Source organism: Rhinopithecus roxellana, chromosome 20 (assembly GCF_007565055.1).
Source record: "Rhinopithecus roxellana isolate Shanxi Qingling chromosome 20, ASM756505v1, whole genome shotgun sequence".
NCBI lineage: Eukaryota > Metazoa > Chordata > Mammalia > Primates > Cercopithecidae > Rhinopithecus > Rhinopithecus roxellana.
The window spans coordinates 31,374,393-31,397,221 of NC_044568.1; the positions used below are offsets into that span (position 1 = coordinate 31,374,393).

Below are 22,829 nucleotides of genomic sequence, written 5' to 3' on the forward strand. Positions count from 1 at the left end.
TTACAGAAAGTATTTAGAGGAACTTAGATAGTAGTTACAATTTTTTAATCTTTAATATATTTACTTGTCTTATGTTAATATGTGACATAATTTCCTTGTCACTGTTCATGGAAACTTGCAGACTTTGTGTTTACACCTTTGGCAACATTTTTATCAATGCAATTAATTGGCCACATGATTTAGTGTAGTAGTTATGGATATACACCTTTTTCTTCATAGGTCTTTGCCGTTTTTCCCTTGTTCCAAAGAGTACATTTTGATGATGCGTGATAGGATTTAGGCTACAGCTTGGATTTCACTTGAACAAATCAAAAGAATTTGTTGTTCTAGATTGAATCTGTGCTGTTGGCCTCCTTTTGGCACAATGCTCTAACCACATGAGCCTATCACATCCATGTTCATGCTACTCAGAACTTTTTCACTTGAATGTAATGGAAATGTAAACATGGCCTGTGCTGTTTTCCAGGTTAGCCTTAGTGTGTGAAAGTACTGCAAAGTATCCATATCCTGCTTGTTTTAGGAAGAGAATTCGAACTGTAGAATTTTTCTGCACTACTGCTTATTTTTGTAACATTCTGTGAAATCTTACTTTATTTTCAAAAAAGCCATACATCATGTTTTTTGGTTAATTTCAACAGTAGCAATACAAGAAGTGGGGGTTTTGTAATAACATCTGAGGGAATGCTGCACAATACAAAATGGGTTTCTCCCCTGCATTTTCATAGTTTGTGTGGACTTTGCCTGTCTTGAGCTGGTAACTTCCAGTTAGGATTGTTGTATTTCTCAGTTTCTTCTGGAGCCATGGGCTTCTCACAGATAGAGTGTATGAAAGTGGAAGAAAACCTACCCCCTGTCCTCATCTCTTCAGCAGTTAGAAATGTGTGTCCATGAGACCAGTTCAACTTCAAAGGAGGAGGCATTGTAGGGAACGAAGCGTGGCTGAATTCCCCCTTGTAGCTTTTATTTTTCGGACCTGTGTTAGAACAAAATGATTTTGTGTGCTGAGGATGCCATGTTCAATTAGGCTGGCACACTCATTTTAACATTTGAATTTAAGATAGGCTACTTTTCAGTTGTGTAAAGACCCATTTATTTTTTCAGTAATATATTAATAGATGCCCGATAATTCATTTGGGATGCTTGCAGGGATTCTAGTGCATCTGGAGATTGGCTCCTGGTCAGAAACTGGTTCTTAGAGCTGTCAGCTATTGGATCCTGGTAATGAAAGTAAACTATGTGTAAATGTAGAATCAGAAAACACTACTACTTAGGGGTTCAGATGTACAATAGGTAAATTTTTTATTAACTGAATTTCTCATCTGTCCTGTATTTTGGCATTTCTATGAAGGAATACTTGAGACTGGATAATTTATAAAGAAAAGAGGCTTTATTGGCTCACAGTTCTACAGGCTGTACAGAAAGTGTGGTGCTAGCATCTGCTTCTGGCAAGGGCCTCAAGAAGCTAATAATCACTGTGGAATGTGAAGAAGTCATTTTTCACACGGTGAGAGAAGGAGCAAGAGAGAGTGAGAGGTGCCGCATGCTTTTAAATAAGCAGATCAGGCCTGGTGCAGTGGCTCATGCCTGTAACCCCAGTACTTGGGAGGCTGAGACAGGCAGATCACTTGAGGCTGGAGTCTGAGACCAGCCTAGGCCAACATAGTGAGCTCCTGTCTCTACAGAAAATTTAAAAATTAGTCAGGTGTGGTGGTGCATACCTGCAGTCCCTTCTATTCTTGAGCCTAAGGTGAGAGGATTACTTGAGCCCAGGAGGTCAAGGTTGCAGTGAACCATAATCACGCCGCTGTACTCCAGCCTGGGCATCAGAGTGAGGCCCTGTCTCAGAACAACAGCAACAACAACAAAAACCCAAGAAGATTATGCATGAACTCAGAGCAGGAACTCACTCATCCTGCTCTGGCGCTAAGGCGATGCAAGGCGATGGCGCTAAGCCATTCATGAGGGATCTGCCCCCATGATCCAAACACTTCCCCACCTCCAACACTGGGGAGTACATTTCAATATGAGATTTGCAGGGCACATATGTTCCCTAATTTGTTTTGCCTTTCCTCATGTACATGGGGATTCTTTCAGGTTTATGTAATAGAATATCTGTTAGGTCAAAAATAAAACTATGTTTTTAGATTTTACTTTATGAGATTAATCATGCCAGATTATTTAAATTATTAATTTTGTTGATAAGAATTATTTAAAATGGAATTTTGTTGCATTTTCTATAGTGATAATCAGATGATTAGCAACTACGTTTATTCTATGGTGTTTATGCCAGAATTGATTTTTTTTTCATTCTTAGTGCAAGAAAAGAGAACCTCTCACCTATATCATGTAAGTAAGCCTTTGAAAAGTTAAGAAATCAATTGTTTGAATTAAAAGTCTGTCAAGATTCCTTAAAAATTTAACAGGGAGCCAGTGCTGTTAGCATGATCCTTTTTTGGTGGATTTTCTAAATCTCTTCTATTTTCCTAAGCATCAGATTTATACAGGAAAGTCTTTGGTTTACTGTGCCCATTTTTAAGGATGTCTGACATTTAAGTTACATAATTTGGTTGTGAAATAAAGATCTGCCTTAAATATTTAATCTTTTGGCTGGATGCGGTGGCTCACACCTATAATCCGAGCACTTTGGCAGGCCAAGGCTGGTGGATCACGAGGTCAGGAGTTCAAGACCAGCCTGGCCAAGATGGTGAAACCCCGCCTCTACTAAAAATACAAAAATTAGCCAAGTGTGGTGGTGCAAGCCTGTAATCACAGCTACTTGGGAGGCCGAGGCAAAAGGATTGCTTGAACCCAGGATGCGGAGGTTTCAGTGAGCTGAGATCGTGCCACTGCGCTCCAGCCTGGGTGACAGAGTGAGACTCCGTCTCAAAAAAAAAAATTAATCTTTTTAAATCAAATCAAATAAAGAATAGCTAAGTCCATTTTCTTCAACACTTTCTGCTGACTTCTTGTCATAGCACGTGAAAGCGTAACTTCCTCACTCCACTGCAACCTTATTTACCTCCCTGTTTCTTTCTCCCACCTCTAACACATTTTTTATTAAATAATTAATTGGTATTTACATGATTATGACAAAGCACATATTATTCACTGCTGAGTCATAAAGTACTCTAACTGTGCCTCATCTTTGTACATGCTTCATTCTTTCTCTTAAATGTAAACTCTTCTGCACTTCCCCCAGATAACCCCCTTTTTCCTAGCCTGTGATAGCTCATAAAGCCAAATGCGACCATTAGACCCCAGTTGGCTCCTTGTTTTCACATCCTTCATTATTTTGTGTGTGGAATTAATTTTCTGACTGTATTCCTTTGCCTTTTTTTTTTTAACAGCTCTTCTTCCCCAAGTGTTGTAATATTTGTTACATGCCTATCAAAAAATAATATTTTACTTACTAAAACATATGTTCCATGTTTTTTCTTGAAGTGACTTTCCTTGGCCTCTGGTTATCCTCCTCCAGGATAGTCTATGTTTCCCTAGGCTGTCCTGAGCCTGTTTGCCTGGGAGCCCTCTTCAAACTTTTCTGCTACCACTCATGTTGGATCCCTGGGTCCTATACTGTGCCTTGCCCTCTGTCTTGTGTTACTCCCCAGTGGTGCTGGAGCACAGTTTCCGAGGAAAGGCTCATGGACACACATATATAGAGTTCTAGCCTCTCTCAAAACCCCTCCTTTGTTATAGAGTGTAAAATTCTAGAGTGAAAACTAAATTTCATGACTCAGAAGACAATTTTCTATTGTGTTTTCATTATACTGTTCTTGAAACTGTTACCATTGTGTGATACATCATACGTAACCAATTCTTACATTTCTCAAGCTTTTTTGGACCTTCTCTATCTCTAGGATTCTGAAATTGTATAATAAAGCCTGGAGGGGACCTTCTATTGTGGCCACTAAGTCTGCAGACTATCTCTTTTAGAGAATTTTCCTATTTTCTCTGTTTTATTATTATTATTTTAGTATTCTTATGATTCAGATGTTGGGCCTCCTAGACCAGTATTTCTGTATTGATCTTTAATTTCTCCTATTTTCCAATTTGTCTTTTGTTCTGCTTCTTAGAGATTCTTTGACTTTCTGCACTAACTGTTCTATTGATGTTTTTTTAACTCCTTAACGATATTTTAATATTTTTTAAAACAGTTTTGCTCCTGAATTTTTACTGGTCCCAGGAATTCCTTTCTCCTATTGTTTTGATCTCTCATTGGAGGCTTCCCTCAAATGTCTCAAATGTGGCGGTTTTTGACTTTCTCTAATTGGAAGCAGGACCTTTGTTCCCTGAGGGGTCTCACTGTGGCGATTTGGAAGTCGAGCCAGCTTTTCATATGGGGGACATCAGTGTATTATGTGAGGGTATGATGTTTCAGTTTTCTTCCAAGAAGGGTCTCCCAATTTTCTGCCTTGGCAGTGCAAGCCTGGCTGCTGGCTTTCCAGAAGCAGGTTTGGGAAGGAAGGTGCAGTTTCATTTTGTGTGTTCAATTTGTTCCCATTTCACAGGTTTTAGTCCTGGGAATAAAAGATCTGAGCCCAGATACCCTCAGGTATAATATATCCAGATAATACACATCCAAATTCCTTATGAGAGGAGAGGTGGACTTGGGGCTGTAGGCACAAATTTACAGATGACCTTGCTGGCTTCTGTTGTATGTTTTACCCTACCTTCCCAGGTACCATGTGCCTCTGAGTTTGGAGCCTGGGTTGGGTTCTTCGAAACAAACAATATTGCTTGTTTCTATTCAAGTCACTCCCTGTCAGCTCCAAAGTTGTGCTTCCATGTCAGTTGCCACTCCTCTGTCTGCTTTTCACCTTGCAGCATTGACTCAGAATCATCTGCCATCAATCCTGTCTCCTGGTCCTGTGTATAATGTTTATTTTATGACTAATACTAATGAGATTTCAGAAATAAGAGAAAGTAAATTTCTGGTCAATACATCATATTTAATCCAAATTTAGAACCTATATGTAAGTGTAAATCTAAGTTTAAATTTGGCATAATTATGACATTAATTCAGACAATTTCTATTTACACCTACAATAAGCATATTACACTTTTCCACTCAGGCCTTGTGTAAAAATTCTATTCAAACTCCATACATGCTGTGTGGTCCCATTGCTGTGCAACATAGATGGAGCTGTTTTTGTTAGTGCACAAAGTGTTAGAAATTTTTAAGTTAGCTAAAAGTCATTAATTATTTTAAAAATATCTGAAACATGTGTTGTAAAAAAGTGGGGAGAAAAAAAGTGATCCTGAGAGTCACCATGTCGGTGGCTCATACCTGTAATCCCAGCACTTTGGGGGATCACTTGAGGCCAGGAGCTTGAGAGCAGCCTGGCCAATATGGTGAAACCTCATCTCTACTAAAAATACAAAAATTAGCCTGGCATGGTGACACATACCTATAGTTCCAGCTACATGGGAGGCCGAGGCAGGAGAATTGCTTGAACATGGGAGGCAGAGGTTGCAGTGAGCTGAAGTCAGGCCACTGCACTCCAGCCTGGGACACAGAGCAGGACTTCCTCTCAAAAAAATCAACAATCCAATATATGTTCAATATAAGAAATGTTAAATAGAAGAAAATGAGGACAGATATCACCTAAAGCTGTACCAATTAGTTTGTGTTTTGGTGTATTATTTTCCTGTTCTTTTTATTCTCATAAATAGACTTTTTTTCAGAATCAAGTTTTATTATCATGTAGTATTATGCTGTATTTCCCCTAATAGTAGTGACCTTAAGGGATACCTTCTTTCACTTTGAATAGAAGTATCTGAATGAGTCCATTTTCATTTTTCATGTTATATTTGTTTTTTGAGACAATCAAAGTGTATTCATTGACACATACACTGTTAATGTAAAGTATACACATTAATAGAATCGCTTAAGAGACATAAGAGTTTAGCTAGAGTTAAAACATTTCTACCTTGAAGGAGAATTTGGTCCTTCAAATAGTAATATTGTTCAAAAACATCTGGAATTTTTGTTAAGAAATAAGTGAATTTATAGTAAAAAGCATCTGAAACAAGCAAAATGGTGTTAGACTGTATGGATATTTCTGATTAATGACTACAGGCAGTTTTCAAATGCTGTGTACTTTTATAAACAACCACTAGATCTTCTCCCTACCCTGTCTTTCATGTACTTGTGGGAGACCACAGGTACATGAACAGTGCCACAAGTACAAGGACAGTGCCATGATGTGTGTCAAATAACTTACAGTATAAAATCAATCAACTTTTGAAATGAATGCAAAGTATTCTTGGAAGTTCTCATTTGAGTAATGTAACAGCAGTCTTATGTAAACATGAAGTGAAAGTTAAATTCCCAAAGTTGTTTCCATCACCTGATTTTTAGATGTGAGAGCATCTTAAAGCAGTACTTTTTCTATCTTCCCCCAAGGAAACAGGCCCAGAGAAACCTATGGCCCCTGACTTGTTTGGTCACTGAGCCTCCCTGGCACACAGAGTCTCTGACTCTAAAACGCTGGTTCCATCACACTGTCTCTTGAATGAGTAACTTAGGATTAGTAATTTAGTGAATGTAGTATGAGGTCTTTATTTACTGCAGTAAAAATGCTCTTGTGCCAGTCTTATTTAATGTATGACATTTTGTTGTAGTTAATGAATAAAAGAAATAGAAAATCTCAGCTGCTTTTTACTGCATAATAATAAAAAAAAAAAACAGGAAATCTTATTTTAAACTTTTCCCATTATTTATAAAGGGAATTCATAATAGAGGCTTTCCAGGTTTGATGATTGGTATCATAGTAAGGGCAGAATTTTATAACCCAGTTCTCAAACATCATCTGCAGAAGTTACACACCTCCAGTGAGTTTCCCATAGAGCTGCTCATGATACCACACTCAGGCAGGTCACGGGATATAAGAAATACCTTAATGCTTTATTGTTTGACATTTTTACTAAGGTAAAAAGCCCACACTTTTGTAGGTTCAGCCTGCTGTATACATTTTCCTCTATCTTCCTTCTCCTTCAGATACCTCCATGGCATCTTGATAGAAAATACAGCTCATGTTCCACCATATTGCTAGATAACAGCACAGTCAGCAAGCCTGATCTTAGACACACACTGGAAAGGTGAGTACGATGAGGTTGCCAAGGGCTGAGTGACAGACCCCAATATGCTAAAAGCATCCCGGCCATCCTCTATCATTTCAGCCATTTGGTTGCCCTTTTAAGCAAGCAGTTTAAGAAACTGATTTCAATGATATATGGATTTCCAGGACCTAAATATGAATTTTCTGTTTCTCTTTTAATCTTAGACACTGTGTGGTAGAAGAGAAAGCCAGTTACCAAATAAGCAACCCCAGAAAAACCATAGCTATTCATTTGATGCATTTATGTTATGACAGTGTTGAACCTAATGGGAAGGAGAGGTGCCTTTTATTGGATGTTTCTGGAAAAATCATTAGTTCTTTATGGACTAGAGGCCTAAGACCATGGGTGCTACTTTGGAAACTACTCTTGGAAGAAGCAACGGCTTGTCCTCCAGTGGTGCTGTAGTGTATCTGCATTTAAATGTTCCCATCATGCATGAGCACTTCATAGGCCACAATCAGACATGCCTTTTCAAAGCACCCTCGAACGATGGGTTCGAGTTTATTTAAAAACCCACAACAAAGCCCAGTTCCATTGGAGATATCCAGGGAACATTATTAACATCTCCTTAGATTATGAGTGCTGATTTTCGGGAAAACAGTTTGAGAGGTACTCCCTTAGAATATTAATGTCCTTATCCCTAGCAACTTTCCAGTCAATAACCATGACTAGCTTACAAGCTTAATTTTGTTTCCAGTGTACTACCTTTTTAAGCTAATTTGTCAGTAACTACTACTTTAATTATAAATGGTAAAGTTATGCTCATAATAATATCACTTACCTCTCTCATGTATAACAATTATTGAGATCAAATTGTGTTTCAGCAGGAACTGGACTCCACCATTGTTTAAAGCCCTGAGCTTTGGCCTCTATGGAGTCATCGCTTAATGTTTGTATTCAGCCTTAAGTAAAAACCCACTCTGTTTTGGCTAGAGTCCCTGGTTTCTTCTGATTTCAAAAGATTCTGATGTTTCAGTATACAATTCAAAAGGAGTTTTTAAGCTTCACCTTGCTCAAACAAGTAGAGGTTCTGCTTTTTCTTCCAGCATAGCCTAATTCCTACAAGTGTTTTTAAAATAGAATTTTCTTTTCTTTTTAGAAACAGGGTTTTGCTGTGTTGACCAGGCTGGTTTCAAACTCCTAGGCTCAAGCAATCCACCCAGCTCAGCCTCCCAAAGTCCTATGATTACAGGCATGAGCTACCATGCCTGGCCTAGAAGTCTATTTTTGAAGTACAGTTAGTTTTAATTTGCTCTCAAATTTTAGAAGGGATCATTTGGTATATTTACTTTTGATGAAATAATGGTTTACTCAGCAAATTAATACAGCAAATTGGCTTTTTGGAAAGATTTTGAAAAATGTTTTTCATGGTTACTAGTCCATTGTTCTCAGAGGGATGATTGGGCCATATTAGAATCATGTATACATGTTTCTTCAAAATATATGTCTGCAAACACATGCATCTTCCCAGCTCCACATTCCCTCCATCTCTGGCCACTCACAAGCCTTTTAGAAAAATGCTTAAGTATGCGAGGCACCATTATATGAATAAAAGCATCCCAGATGATTCTGACCTTAACCCTAACTCAGTCATTCCCAAACTTTGTTGCACATTGGAATCACCTGGGGAACTTTACCAACAACCCTGATGCCCGAATCATGTCCAATGCCAACTAAATCACAATATCTCCAGCTGGTGGTGAGGCTGTTTTTACAGCTCCTTGGGTGATCCAGTGTGCAGCAAACATGGGGGCCACTACTTCTTTTGCATGGAGGAGTGATGGTATAAATTACACATTTTCCCTGTCATTTGCTCTTGTTTCTGCCCATAGAGCCTTTCGACTGTGTGAGTCATTTCTATGTATGTGTGCATATGCTTAAATTGAAACCATACCATAGGATTTTGTGAACATCTGCAGTTCACAAAAGCACTATGTGGGTACCTTGGGCAAATTAGGTTGAAGTCTTGGTTCTCTTATTTGGAAAATGGGTGGTTCATGGAGTGTCATGTAAGGTTCAGTGGTGTTTTCAGCATGTAACTTCAAATCCTGTGATTTTAAAATCAATTTGGAGATGAAACTGTTTGAGGCACTATAGAAATATCCATCTTAGATGCTAATAATGTTGTAAGGCCTACTTTTTACAACTCAAATTTGCCTTCTCAAATTATTCTGAGCCTCATTTTAAATGCTGAGGGCAAATGGAAGCACAGAACTTATCCAGAAGAAGCCCCTGTTTGCTGACACACAACATCGAGGATGACTTAGGACCACAGTAACATGCATCTGAAGAGTTGTATTTGTTCACTAATATTTTGTTTAAACGAATGTGGAAATATCTGTCATGAATATTGTATGATGTGGTGTTACACTGTGTGTTTAGTGCTGCTTATTTCAGGATAGTTACAAGTATCATTGATTTTTGTGTGCATTATGTTTACTAATAAATTTCCTGCTAATAACTATGCATAGGTTATTTTAAATTACTTTAATTGGTATAAAGCACACTGATGATGTGCTTTTAGGGAAATAATGACAAACGGATGAGTAGGTGGTGGTGAACTTAATCAGTTGAAATGCAGGGCCTAGCCGCTTAAAAAGTAAAACATTACTTTATGGCTTAAATATAAGCATATGTACACATGGATATAAGTGACTTGCACAAGATTACAGGTTCTATGGATAGAAGAGCAAATGACAGGGAAAATATGTAATTATGTATATGTACTAACTATCGGCAGAAACGTCTTCTAACAGCGTATTGCCTAGCAGTTTGGTTCTCCTATTTTTGCTATAAATCCAGAGAGCTAAAAGAAAAGAAAAGTGCTCATATAGTACTACTTTGAACAAGAGGATTTCAGGGCCACTGGGAGCGTTCCTTCCTCCCCCTTTTAAAAACATATCTTCAGGCCAAACAAGTGATAAAATCAGTAGTTAAAAATATTTTTTTTCCCTCCACAGTGTGACTTTGGCAATATATTACAACATAAAGCACAGGTGAGCTCTTTGAAAACCTGCCTTGTTACTCCAGCTCATCACTTTGTATAATACGACACACGCTGTTAGGTGTTAACTATAGACATAAGCTGTAGAGTGCATATTTCACAGTGTGAAAGTGAGTCATCTGTGGGCTGGTCTGTAAGACGCTGTTCACTCTGAAATTATTGAGGGTCCCACCGTGTATTTGCTTATGTCTTGTTTGAAATTTATTGTAAAGAAGCACTAAAAAGATGACCTAGCCTCATGCAAATATATAGTACAAAAAAAAGGGGGTATTTTTAAAGCTTTCAGGTAATTGTGGGTATTTTTAACCACACCAAAACTCCACAGGCACTGATTTATTAAAATAGTTATAATGGGATTGTACATATCAATGAATTCATTCCACTAATACTCACTGATCTTTCTTGTACACTGAATGGATCTTTCCCTTTACTGGCTTTTATATTATGCATTGGCTATTTGGAAAATATTAATTCATGTTTATGTATAGTGTAAAAACTCACTTTCATTAGTATCACCACGATTATAAAAATGTCTTCACAGATTGAGATGCTGTCAAGCTCACAGTAGTAGGTATGAGTCTTCCAAGTCCTGATTTTTAGCTTGAAAGCGTTAGATTTATTATGGATAACAAGTACTTGTTATTTTCCTTGAAATGACAGACTCACTTGGCTTCTTTTTCAGAATGACAGTGAGTCATACTTTCAATAGAAATGGTGCTCTGTGAAAAACTGGCTTGTTCAGCTCGCAGTTAAATCACAAGTGCTTTTCTTTAACCTAACCATACTTCAGCATGCAGAAGTGCTTTATGTGAACTTTCTACTTAGAGTACTAAAAAGAGAGGTCAAGATTTAATAACACCATTAATTTTTACTGTTTCATCAAGGACATTCTTAAGTGAAGCTGGCTACTTTAATAAAAACTGCAAGGGTGGTGAAGAGCAGAATGAATACTAGTATAATTCGGTACCATGGCCCTTATTCATACTGAGAAACCAGCAGTTTTACCCACTTTTGCTTTTATGTAATTATTACAAGTGTTGAACAGTGAGAAAGCAAGCGATGTCTTACTACTTTTAGAAAGTAATAAATTATTTTTATATTTTATTTTCAAGCAGCTTCTCAGGTTTAATTAATTTTCTTATAAGAACATTTGGGGCCATAGGTGGTGGTTGACACCTGTTACCCCAGCACTTTGGGATGCCAAGGTGGGAGAATTACTTGGGACCAGGAGTTTGAGACTAGCCTGGGTAATGTGGCAAGACCCCATCTATATCAAAAAAGAATTAAAAGTTAGCTGAGCATGGTGGTGTGCACATTTCATTCCAGCTACTTGGGAGGCTGAGGCAGGAGGATCGCTTGAGCCCAGGGAGTCAAGCCTGCAGTGAGCCATGTTTGTACCACTGTGCTCCGTCATGGATGAAAGAGCAAAATCCTGTCTCAAAAAAAAAAAAAAAAAGTTTTGACATCATGGGTCTCCTAGGGAATCTCAGGGTCCACAAACCACATTTGGAGAACCACTGGTTTCCTAAGTGAGCAATGTGTTAGATTTTTAAAGTTCATTAAAGACTGGCCTCTTTTAAATTAAACAGGCAATTAAGTTTGTAACTCAAACTACTTAAACAAATATGACAAAAGTATGATAAAGAAATAGTTGAGAAATCTGAATCTCATTCACATTTAATAAAAGCTCTAAAAACTTTATTGCCAACCACTACTGCTTTATAAAGTGTTCTTGTGTTCCAGCATGAGGGTAGGGGGGTAAAAACAGATGTAGTTTATTACCATTGCCTGTTAGTGGGGGCCAATATTTAAAGGCAAATCTGGATCATCCATGTAGAAAAGACTTCACAGTTCAGGACACTATGTGCTGAAGAAAAAGAGGTCAAGAAACTCTCTGAAGGCCAGGATCCAGGAGAAAAATTTGCAAAAACTGTTTTGGTGAACGAATATTACCAAAGCAAACATGAGGTATCTCTCTCCACCCTCCATGCCCTACTCCCAGCAGATACTTTACTAAGATGTTGACAATTCCCAAATTAATTTCTTAAATGCACATTCTTATTTTATAGATACGCAAATAGATCTCTGGCTATTTTTGATGAGCCAATACATCCACTTTCAGTAAGTGACACTTTCTTTGAGATTCTATTTTTGTTTCATAGAGTTGTGTTCAGTTCATGCTGAAGTCAAAATCACCCACCTTTAAGTCTCATCTCTGTTGTGTCTAATCATCTTATATAAGGAGTGTTTCAAGTGGGCATGCTGGAGTAAGAGCTGACTCGCAGCTTTGTTTAATTAGTGCGCTAAGGGGAGTGAATATACCATCCAGATAACAAAATGTGTCATTTTAAAAGATAATTTTCTATAGCAGCAAACAATATAAACATTTGTAAATAGTCCTGACAAATATGCACAATCTCTGTGAATAGAATTAGAAAACAATTTAAATTTAAATCAGTTTAAATGCTATAAAAATTTTAAAACTTCCTTCTTCAGACATATGATGGTGACAGGACCACCTCAGCATCTCTGTTTACAGGAAACCAAAAATATTTTAAGATCCCATTGTTTATATTTTTGAAAACTAAAAGACATTTTATGCCATCAAAATTATTTTAAGGGACATGTTGGCACAAATGGGAACACTGCCATCTTAAGAGTACTTAAAAAGTTTTCTTGAGTGGATATTTATATTGCCTTTTTTTCTTCTTTCAGCAAGGAAATTCTCCAGGGAAATCCTTCGAGGATGATCCCAAACGCAACTGTATTTTCAAATATTTCTGTACTCTTTTTCAAGTCACAAAACTAACAGCTCCACGTGCAATCGTAGCTTTGGTAAGATATTTCTTATCTATAAAGCATCTTTAACAACTGGTCTCCTACTCAGGGTATGGCCATGTTTCTAACCAAAAGTAGATTCCTAAAATTATCATCAGATCTTTTAAGAGAAACCTGTACAAGCAAAGTAAATACACATATTTGAATTTAATCATCATTATGGTTTAAAATGATGCCATTGTTTTTCTTATCACAGAATAATTGCTATTAAAGGCAACAGGAGAGATTTCTGGTTTCTCCTTCAACAGATTCCAATATAGCAAAACAATAAAGAGGGATAAAGAGAGAGGGATGGGAGGGGCTCACTAATTGAGAATGATGAGGAAGAGCCTCTCTAGAGAGGTCACATTTGAACAGTGACCTGACTATAAAGCGAGGATAATAAGGAGTTCTGGCATGACAGGCAGTGGAATGAGAGCAAAGACTGGGATAGGAACATGTTTCATGTGTGTTCAAGGAACAAACAGCAGGGGCCTGTGAGGTGGCAGGAATTAAGGAAAGAACAGAAGAGGTGAGGCTGCACAGGCAGTGCCATGGCTCACAGAGCCCTTTGGCTTGCAGGCCATGGGAAGAAGTTCAGGTTTTATTCCAGTTTGATGAGGGGACTCATGGTAGATCTTGAGCAGTGGAGTGCAGTGTTCTTCATTTAAGAGGTTATGGTGATGGCTTGAGGAGAGTAGACCACAGTTAGGAGGAAGGTTGGGGCAGAGAAGAGGACCAAGAAGCAACTAGAGTGATACAGGTGAGCCGTGACCCATGGCGGCTCAGAATCTGAAGCAGGCAGCCTACCAGTGAAGGTGGGCACAGAGTGTTTGCACACAGATTGGAACAGGGTAACTCGCATGTAAGTATTAGTCCCCAGGGGCTAGGCCAATGACAATTCCTTGGACAAGATTAGGGCCAGCTTGGGGAGTGGAGCCTTGGGGTGAAGGGCTCTGGTTTGTAGGTGTCAAGACTCTGAGGACCTTGGCAAGAGGAGTCTCAGGAGAGTGATGGGGGTGGGTGAGGTGGGTTAAGGAAAGATGAGAGGTGAGGAGCTGGCAACAGGGCCTGATGCTGTGAGCAAATGAGAGGATACTTCTGGGGAGCTGCGGGGAGCAGGATGGGAACAGGAAACACATTTGTATTGGGGGAAATCTCTGCCAGAGAGGGAGAAAGTCTTCAAGAAGAGGTGATTTGGGGAACAGTGTTCTGCAATAGTGGGATGGGATCCACCGTGCTGATAGAAGAGTTGGTGTTAAAAAAGGAACTTCCTCACTGACCCAGGAGGACAAGTGGTATTGGTGTCAGCAGGTCCAGCTTACTAGTAAAGGTGACAGGAAGTTGAGGGCTCACCAATGCTGTTTAAGTGCTCTCTAATGAGTGCTGTGGAGTTGAACTCGGGGAGGGAGGGTCATTCCTAGGATACTCGATAGTACAGAGTTGGGGGAAAGGGAGCAGAATCTCTCATAAGAACATATCATGTTCAAGAGCCATTTGATTTTAAAAACACAGTTGAGTTTGGAGAACATTGCCAGATCTGAGCCACCAATCTGATAACCCTCAGACAATAAATGAACTCTCTTAAAATGAACTGTTTTCCTTTGGTCTTGATACAAAGACATCAAGTAGCATGGAGACATACTCTTCTGCAGAGCACCCTCTGGGATAGCAATGCCTCCCAGCTCACCTCTGCCACCTTCACTCAGCTGGTCCCTCACCCAGTTCTTTATAGGATAGAGATTGGGTAGATAGAAAATACTTCCTGAGATTGTCTCACAAACTGCTTGGCAGGTGTAGAGGAACTCCAGGGATACAGAGGCCAACAACTGTCTCTGCCTTCAAGCCAACCGAATTGACTGAATTTCAGATACTGTAGGACAAGAAATGAATTTTCATGAAGTGATTATGGAGACGTGGAAAATAGGGGCTGTGAGCAGGACCCTCCTTTCATACACATGAGTTCCTTATCAAGCACTGAATATGGAGATTATTTCTCAGCCACAGAGACCTGCACTTGTCATGCTGTCTGCACAGGAGGCATTGGGAAGCGCTCTTGACCCACAGTTCCTCAGCTGGTGTCCCAAGAGTGGGTTAGTTATTGTGAAAAGGAGAAGACAGTATCACTTGGGTGTTACATATTCAAGCATGGCACACCTGTAAAATTCCTATCTACCTGCCAGCCAGGTGTGACACAGCACACGGATGGCACTGGAGCGTTTCCTGAACAACCTTAATCTGCACTGGGCCTGAGTTTGTGCTGCCTTTCATGAGTGTGAAGGTGCTGATGGTGCCTCTCTTCATGCCCAGGAATGTCCAGTCATCCCTGTGACCAAAATTGGGCTGGAAATGTCCATGGGCAGAGTAGGCTGCAGAGGTATCTGACTATGACTGTGATTTGGCCTCTTGCTTTGTCTGAGCAAAGTCTCTGCAGAACATAAGAGTAAAAGGCACTTACTTTCTGGTCAAAACCAGAAGAAATCTTTCATTCTTAAATGTTCTTATCACCACACTTACACTGAACTGAAATCAAAGACCAGCACTCTATTTTGCAGGTGTACATCGAACGACTTTTAACTAGTGCTAAAATTGATCTTTGTCCTACTAATTGGAAAAAGATTATCCATGGAGCCATGCTTCTTGCCTCCAAGGTTTGGAGAAACCGTGGTCTGTGGAGTGTGGATGACAGCCAGAATCCCCAGGACGTTGCAGTTGAGAACATGTGAGTTTGTCAGATTTTGGTGATCTTTGTAACCATTTTCCATGCCTCGTTTGCTCTCTAAGTTAAGACTGTAAGAAATATCTTTATAGGTTTTACTGTGCAGATAAAGGAAATAGGTATAAGACCACAAACTTCTCTCTATCCAGCTTTAGTGTAACAGTTTGTATTTTCCAGCAGTAATGGGTAGGTCTTGATGTGTTATTGTTGTAATAACCTGCTTGATAAACTGAAAAGTATTTTTCTGATTGTTTTCTAGCAAACCTCTTCCAAGTGTACTATCAGAATGATAAGGTAGAGTAAATATCTTTATGGCTTTTGAGAAGCTGCCTGCCAGCTTCAGTCCCTTTTTAAGGGGTAAACATCTGGCCTTTGATATAATTAGCCACTGTTAAGGTCATAAGGCCTCTGGACTATGGGAAAGTTATGGCTTTAACTTCAGTCACCCATTGTGTATTTGCTTTTGCTGGTCCTTTCTTCCCCCTTTTATCTGAAGATCTGTTTTTATAGGAACCTTGAGAAATGAAGTTAAATAGCCACAGATTCCTGTGCTCTGGTCCCTCCCCATTGAGAGTGTTGCATGTCTTTGGAAATTGGTCTGATGAGTTAGAAGCTCCTGTGTTCACCAACCGCAGTGTGAGAAGCATTCTGGGGCATCACCCCATGCCCACCACACTCACAAGGCTCCATGAGTACTCAGACATCTGCAGCAGCACTCTTTGGGCCTGGAGTTGCCCATGAGAGTGTGAGGAGCCTTACAGAGTCATGGGGTTCCTCCCAGATTCACAAACACAACACTGAAACACAGCTTCACCAGGGCTCCCTTCCAATATGACCTCATGACTGCTGTGAAGGGAAGGGCCCTGGAGCTGGCAGGCAGGGTGAGCAGGGAGGCATTTCCAGCAGAGCCTTCCTGGATGCCCACTAGACAGTGAGGACAGTTGTGCAGGCTGCATCTGTGCAAGACAAGGGAGCAGTTTTGTTTACATTGAGCAGCAGCAGCAGATCAAGATCATGCCAGGCATTGGCACGAGTTAGTGTTGTGACTTTTACTTATGACTCCAGATAAGACTGTCATTCACAATCACCTCAGTGTATGTCTACAATTGAAGATATAGTGTCTATTGTAGGTATACCTCAGAGTATATCTACGTTCAAAAATGACCACTTTGCGGCTGAGCTCAGCGGCTCATGCCTGTAATCCCAGAACTTTGCGAAGCTGAGGTGAGTGGATCGCTTGAGCTCAGGAGTTGAAGTCCTGCTGGGTAACACAGTGAACTCTGTCTGTACCAAATGTTTTTTTTAAAAATTAGCTGGGCATGGTGGCAGGCTCCTGTAGTAGTCCCAGCTACTTGGGAGTCTGAGGTGGGAGAATTACCTGAGCCTGAGAAGTTGAGGCTGTAGTGAACTGTGATCACATCACTGCACTCCAGCCCTGGGTGAAGGAGCCAGACCTTGTCTCAAAAAGAAAAACAAAAAACCATTTTTGCCACCACTTTGCTAATAGTATAAATGAAGTGATCATGGTGATATTTCTGACAGCCATTTTAGGAAAAAGTGTGACAGCAAATGGATTTGAAACAAACGGAAGTACTTTGGAAGTTCCAAATGCTAAAGTGACTTTGATCATAGTCATCCTTTTGTAAACTGGTTCCTTGAAGAAAGCAAGATTTGTGACTGCCTGAGTTCTCCTTGCCTGCTGCCTAGCCAGAGCTGATTTATTAAGACAAGGGAATTGCAATAAATAGTTTAATTCACACAGAGGCAGCTGTATGGGAGTCCAGCGTGCTACTATTACTCAAATTAGTTTCCCAAAGACTCTGGGATGTTTTTTTAAAGAATAATTTGGTGGGTAGGGGGTCAGAAAGAGGGGATTGCTGATTGGTCAGATCAGAGATGGAATCAGAGGGAGTTGAAGCTGTCCTCCTGCACTGAGTCGGCTCCTGGGTGGGGGGCCACAAAACCAGATAAGTGAAGTTTATTGATTGAGGTGGTGCCATCTGATCCCAGCACAGGGTCTGCAAAATATCTCAAGTTCTGGTCTTAGGTTTAGCAATAGTGATGCTATTCCCAGGAGCAATATGGGGAGGTTCAGACTCTTGCAGGCTTCAGCCACATGACTCCTCAACCATAATTTCTAATCTTGTGGCTAATTTGTTAGTCCTGGAAAGGCAGTCCGGTCCCCAGGCAGGAAGCAGGTTTGTTTTGGGAAAGGGCTGTTACTGTCTTGGTTTCCAAGCTAAACTATAAACTATCTTTCTCCTGAAGTTAGTTTGGCCTCTGCCTAGGAATGAGCAAGGACAGCTTGGAGGTTAGAAGCAAGATAAAGTCAGTTAGATCAGCTCTCTTTCATTGTCATGATTTTCTCAGTTACAATTTCTGCAAAGGCAGTTTCAAATTTGTAATCACGAACAGCTGAATTGTTCTCAAAACCGACAGCTCAGCTGGCTGGGGCTCTGAGTTCTAGTCACAAGATCAGAGCGCATGCAGGGATCTGTGCAGGTTTCCACAGAAGTGAGCTCCAGGAGCAGTGGGGCAGAGCCCAGCTCCAAGAAGACCAGTTCCAAACAGTGCTGTTGCTGTGTGAACGGAGAAACACCAGGAGCTATGCTCTGAACAGGCTGCTTCTGTTTATGATCTTGGGAAGTTGAAAAGCATATGTCAAAGCATTTAATAGACATTTGTCTCAGTCCCCTGCTGTTGACTGTTTGCAATGGTCCCATTTTGAGTGTAAATTTAATAGTTAAAAATTGGTGTCTATCGGATTTTTCTTAAAAATTTCCAACATCTGTATGTCTTCCTAGAATATCTTTCCTTTCTAAAGAGTAAGTTAAACTGAGTAGCCACTATTCAGAAAATTTGCTGTGTCTGTAAAGGTTATGCTCTTCAATCATCTGGCCATTATAAAAAACCACAGAGCCCAGAAGATGCATATTCTATGTACAGAATGCTTTTCTTCAGTGAGTAAACCTCTATTAAGAGACATGTTAATTCTGTGAAGTACTGTATTTCTACACAGTTACAATGTACTAGTGGAGAAAATAAAAAGGGATTATGAAGTGCTATTAATTCCTGTAGTAAGTCAGGTCCTGATCAGCTGTCTATTCTAATATTATTTGATTTACATTTCTATAGACTTATGGACATGTGAAAAGGAAATTAATTTTGGAAGTAGGTTCAGCTGGGTTTTAAGTTCAGCAAATGAGATCACCACATCTTGGCTCGTGGTCTAACTGTCCCCCTTACAGGAAAACATCAAGCATTTGTTGACTTAGCCAGTAGGTAAAATATCAAAGCTTTCAGCCCAAGAAACCAAATGTGTTGTTCAGATACTGATTATTTTTAAGCAATTAACTCATGACACAGGTTACTCTGAAAGCACCCAGATTTACTCTGTGTCCCTATTAATTTAGCCTCGGTGAGGGCTGCTGGATGACCCTGTGGCAGAGGACGTCTCCCAGCCCTTTCCTCTCCCACTGCATTCAACTCCCCACATCCCATTCTGTCCAGGGGTGACAGATGCTCATCGAGCACTTCAGGGTTACATTCCCAACTTAGGAGCAACACTGCATGTATAAGGCCAGGGCCCTACTAGAAATCACATCATAAAATGGATTTAGTCTAGCCAAAATATCTCTCCTTGATTTTTCTGCCTTTCAAACTTTGAAGATTAAAGATTATCCTTGCCCTGTCATAGTGGCAGTTTCACCTCTTCATAGTACTAAGGTGAGCAGAATCTTGCATTATGCCCCCTTGACATAGCCTTGTGTGTTGGAGCAGAGGGAAGGGGATTCTTGTTGCCATGGAACGTAGCTTGCTTATGTATTTATTTGGGATGAATCCTCCCTGTAGCTTTAGTGTTTTTCCTCCTCTGAGATAATAGGCTGGTTCTCCATGGGTCCATTTGTGGCAATGGTGATGCGCCCAGTCCTCTTGCTGGTGCATCTCCTCTTCAGTAAGCCCCTTCCTGTTGTTGTCCTGGTAAAAATGCATGGAGATCCTTCAGAGCTAATAAATGGCACCCGTCATTCCTCTCATGGGATTGCTATTGCGGGGCTCATGAGTGAACATGGAGTTTGAGTTGTGCAGCTGCCCTAAGGGAACTCTGAAGAATGAGCTCCGAGTCAGCAGCATGAATGCAGAAGAGGCTTCCACCTTTCCCTCATCCCAAACTTGGGGTGCTGGGATGCAGAAGAGACCCCAAGCAGCTGTGTTTTTCTTGGACATTAGTGTGGGAACCCAACCAGGCAGCCTTTATTTGTTTCAAAACAGAATTTAGAGCATCCTAGTAGCTCAGAAGGATATTTTTAAAGATAACTCACTTGACTAGAACTGTCCTATGTTGGTTTAATTGTGTTTCTTCTACCCCAGGAGCAAGATGGAGAAGTGTTTTTTGGAGCTACTTGAGTTTAATATACATGTGTCTGCCAGTGTTTATGTAAAATATTACTTTGACCTGCGTGCCTTGGCAAATGACCATGACGTGTATTTTCTATTTCATTTTCTTCACAAAGATAAAGCCCAGAGACTGAAGGTAAGGATGTGAAGTCACTTAGCAGAGTTTACCATCAGCCACAGAAGCCAGCCTCTGTGACAAAATCATATTAAGTAGCCATTAGGAAAATGAAAGCCTTAAAATTAACAGACCAAAAAACTTATTTTTTGGCAACATATTTCTTTTATGATTTATACAAGGATCCATATTCTTTTATTTATTTATTTGTTTGTTTGTTTATTGAGACAGAGTTTCACTCTTGTTGCCCAAGCTGGAGTGCAATGGTGCGATCTCAGCTCACTGCAACCTCCACCTCCCAGGTTTGAGCGATTCTCCTGCCTCATCCTCCTGAGTAGCTGGGATTACAGGCATGCACCACCACCAGCTAATTTTGTAATTTTAGTAGAGACAGGGTTTCTCCATGTTGGTCAGGCTGGTCTCTAACTCCTGACCTCAGGTGATCCACCCGCATCAGTCTCCCAAAGTGCTGGGAATACAGGCATGAGCCACCATGCCTGGTCAAGGATCCATATTCTTAAGAATTTATTTATATCCTTTCTGCAGTGACCATATTGTTAATTAAAATTAGTCTGTTCTTAATGGGTTTTATTTTTAACCTCTACCCATTCACATAACAATATGTGAATAAATGCAATTGTATTCCTAATTATATCTACACACACAGTACACTTACCGCTCTTGACTGTCTTTTACTTGTGCAGTTTGCAAATTCATGTTATCATCTACTGTATATAGCACAGTGCAGTCCCATGAGTTTATTAGACAAAGCAGAAGTGGCTGAGAGACTTGTACTTAGACTGTATAAGGTGCCAGTGTTTCAAATACTGGGTAGGAAGGACGTGGGTTTTTAATGAAAATGGTAACTTTCATGGGGCAATGTATGACTTATGGCTTATGACTCTTGGTGAGCATACAGGAAAATTACCACTGAAATTGACATATTTAAAATTGCCACTTTCTCTGGTATCTTGGTGGTACTTTAGAATAATACACTTTTCTACCACCATATGCAAGTAAAGTAGCATATTTTGGTGTTCCAGTCATGAGACTTCTTGGATGTTCCCAGACAGCCCAGCACACACTTGCCTCATTAAAATTTGCTTTGAGTATTTGGTAACTATCAGGATTGGGTAGAATTTGAATTGCTGAGTAAATTGATGTTTTGGTGCAAGTGCATGTTTATTATGTCGAAGGAACAAGTGCACAGGTAACAGATGATATTGTTGTTAGGTGCTTGTCACAATACTCTTGAAATCTTTGGGAGTCCTATTTTATTTTTATGTGACAGTATCATCAAACAATGAGCCCAATTTTAAAATAACTTAATAAAATAAATTCCTCTTGGCTCTGGCAATCTATTCGTAGCCCTTAAAGGAGTTCACCTTAGTGAATGGGCAGGGAGTAGCATCCTCAGGACCTGGCAGTGTAAACCTCAGCCAAAGCAGCTGCAAAGGAACCATCTAAAGAAATCTGTATGTGTGGCTTCTCATCAGCAATGCCTTTTTAAAAATGTTGGAACCCTTTTAAAAATTGTACCTGTTTTCTCTTTGAATGACTTTCCTAGGCTATGTCACGGCCGTGTGAATACAAAGACTTGCATCAAGATGCCGCTGCTGTGAAAAGGGCTATCAGCATGAATTTCATTGGTATTCGGTGCCCTAATGCCATCTTATCTTAAAGAGAGAAATTAGCCTTATAAGATCCTGAACTTCTCAACTATAAAGACAAGAAAATACTTGTCCTGCTGGAAAAAAAATTAGGATTTTCTTTTTTTCTTTTTTGTTTTTTGTTGTTATTGTTAGTGTTTAGGATTTTCATCAAGAGGAAATATCTTCCATCAAGAGGAAACATCTCCCAGTTACCACACTGTGGATGGGTCATGGTGGTATGAACAGTGGGTGCCAGGTGCTTCCTGCCCTTCCTCTTCCACTGGTTCCAGATGGCATTCCTAGGGCACCACCTTCCTGAACAACTCTTGGGGAGGAAGAGTGTCACATGGATGCAGTACATCCCAACTCAGAGTCTACAGTCACCCACAGTCTTAAGCAGGTGCCAGTGGTGTCCACAGTCACCCATACTCTCAAGCAGGTGTCAGTGGTCTGAGCTGAGCTGGAGCTCAAAAAACTTTAGAATTGGCTCCAGATTTGTGAAAGCACATGGGTTTGGTTCTCTGTCCACTGAGGCACTGAATGCATGATGGCCCAAAAGTCAACAATGGTGGGAAGAGAGTGGCCTCGGGGCCAGGCTGTCATTACTCCAAGCACCAGGGTAGCTCAGGCCTGCTCATCTTGTCTTTGGAGGGAATCTGTGTGTGTGAAATGAGGCCCCCCATGTCATGGTTATAAAGGAAGAGATGAAATCAGCTCATCTTCCCCCAGACTGATAATGGTCACACCACCTAGGGAAGCAGCAGAAGACCAGGCCTTGGGATTGTTAGGGGAGCTACAGAAGTGAAAACTGAATTTACCCAGTTCCAGGAAAACAACAAAGGAGGAACATCTGGGTTCAAAATGTTATCAGAAGATCATTTTCCCAGCTAATTTTGCCCTGGTGCATTGTATGGTCTCAGCACTTGTCAACAAAACAAAAACCCCTCAATAATTCTAACACAGGGAAACACCACAACTCACATTTTCCAGTGCACTGCAGTG

At 40.2% G+C, this 22,829-nt stretch overlaps 1 protein-coding gene across 1 annotated transcript; it reads left to right on the forward strand.

The window, feature by feature from the left end:
• Positions 1 to 445: 445 nt before the first annotated feature.
• LOC104655450 (putative cyclin-Y-like protein 3) lies at positions 446 to 21,856 on the forward strand. The gene is made up of 7 exons (XM_010354877.2): positions 446 to 466; positions 7,001 to 7,101; positions 12,196 to 12,247; positions 12,842 to 12,961; positions 15,499 to 15,665; positions 20,034 to 20,196; positions 21,743 to 21,856. Exons 1-7 carry the CDS (start codon positions 446 to 448, stop codon positions 21,854 to 21,856), a joined length of 738 nt encoding a protein of 245 aa, XP_010353179.2.
• Positions 21,857 to 22,829: the final 973 nt, after the last annotated feature.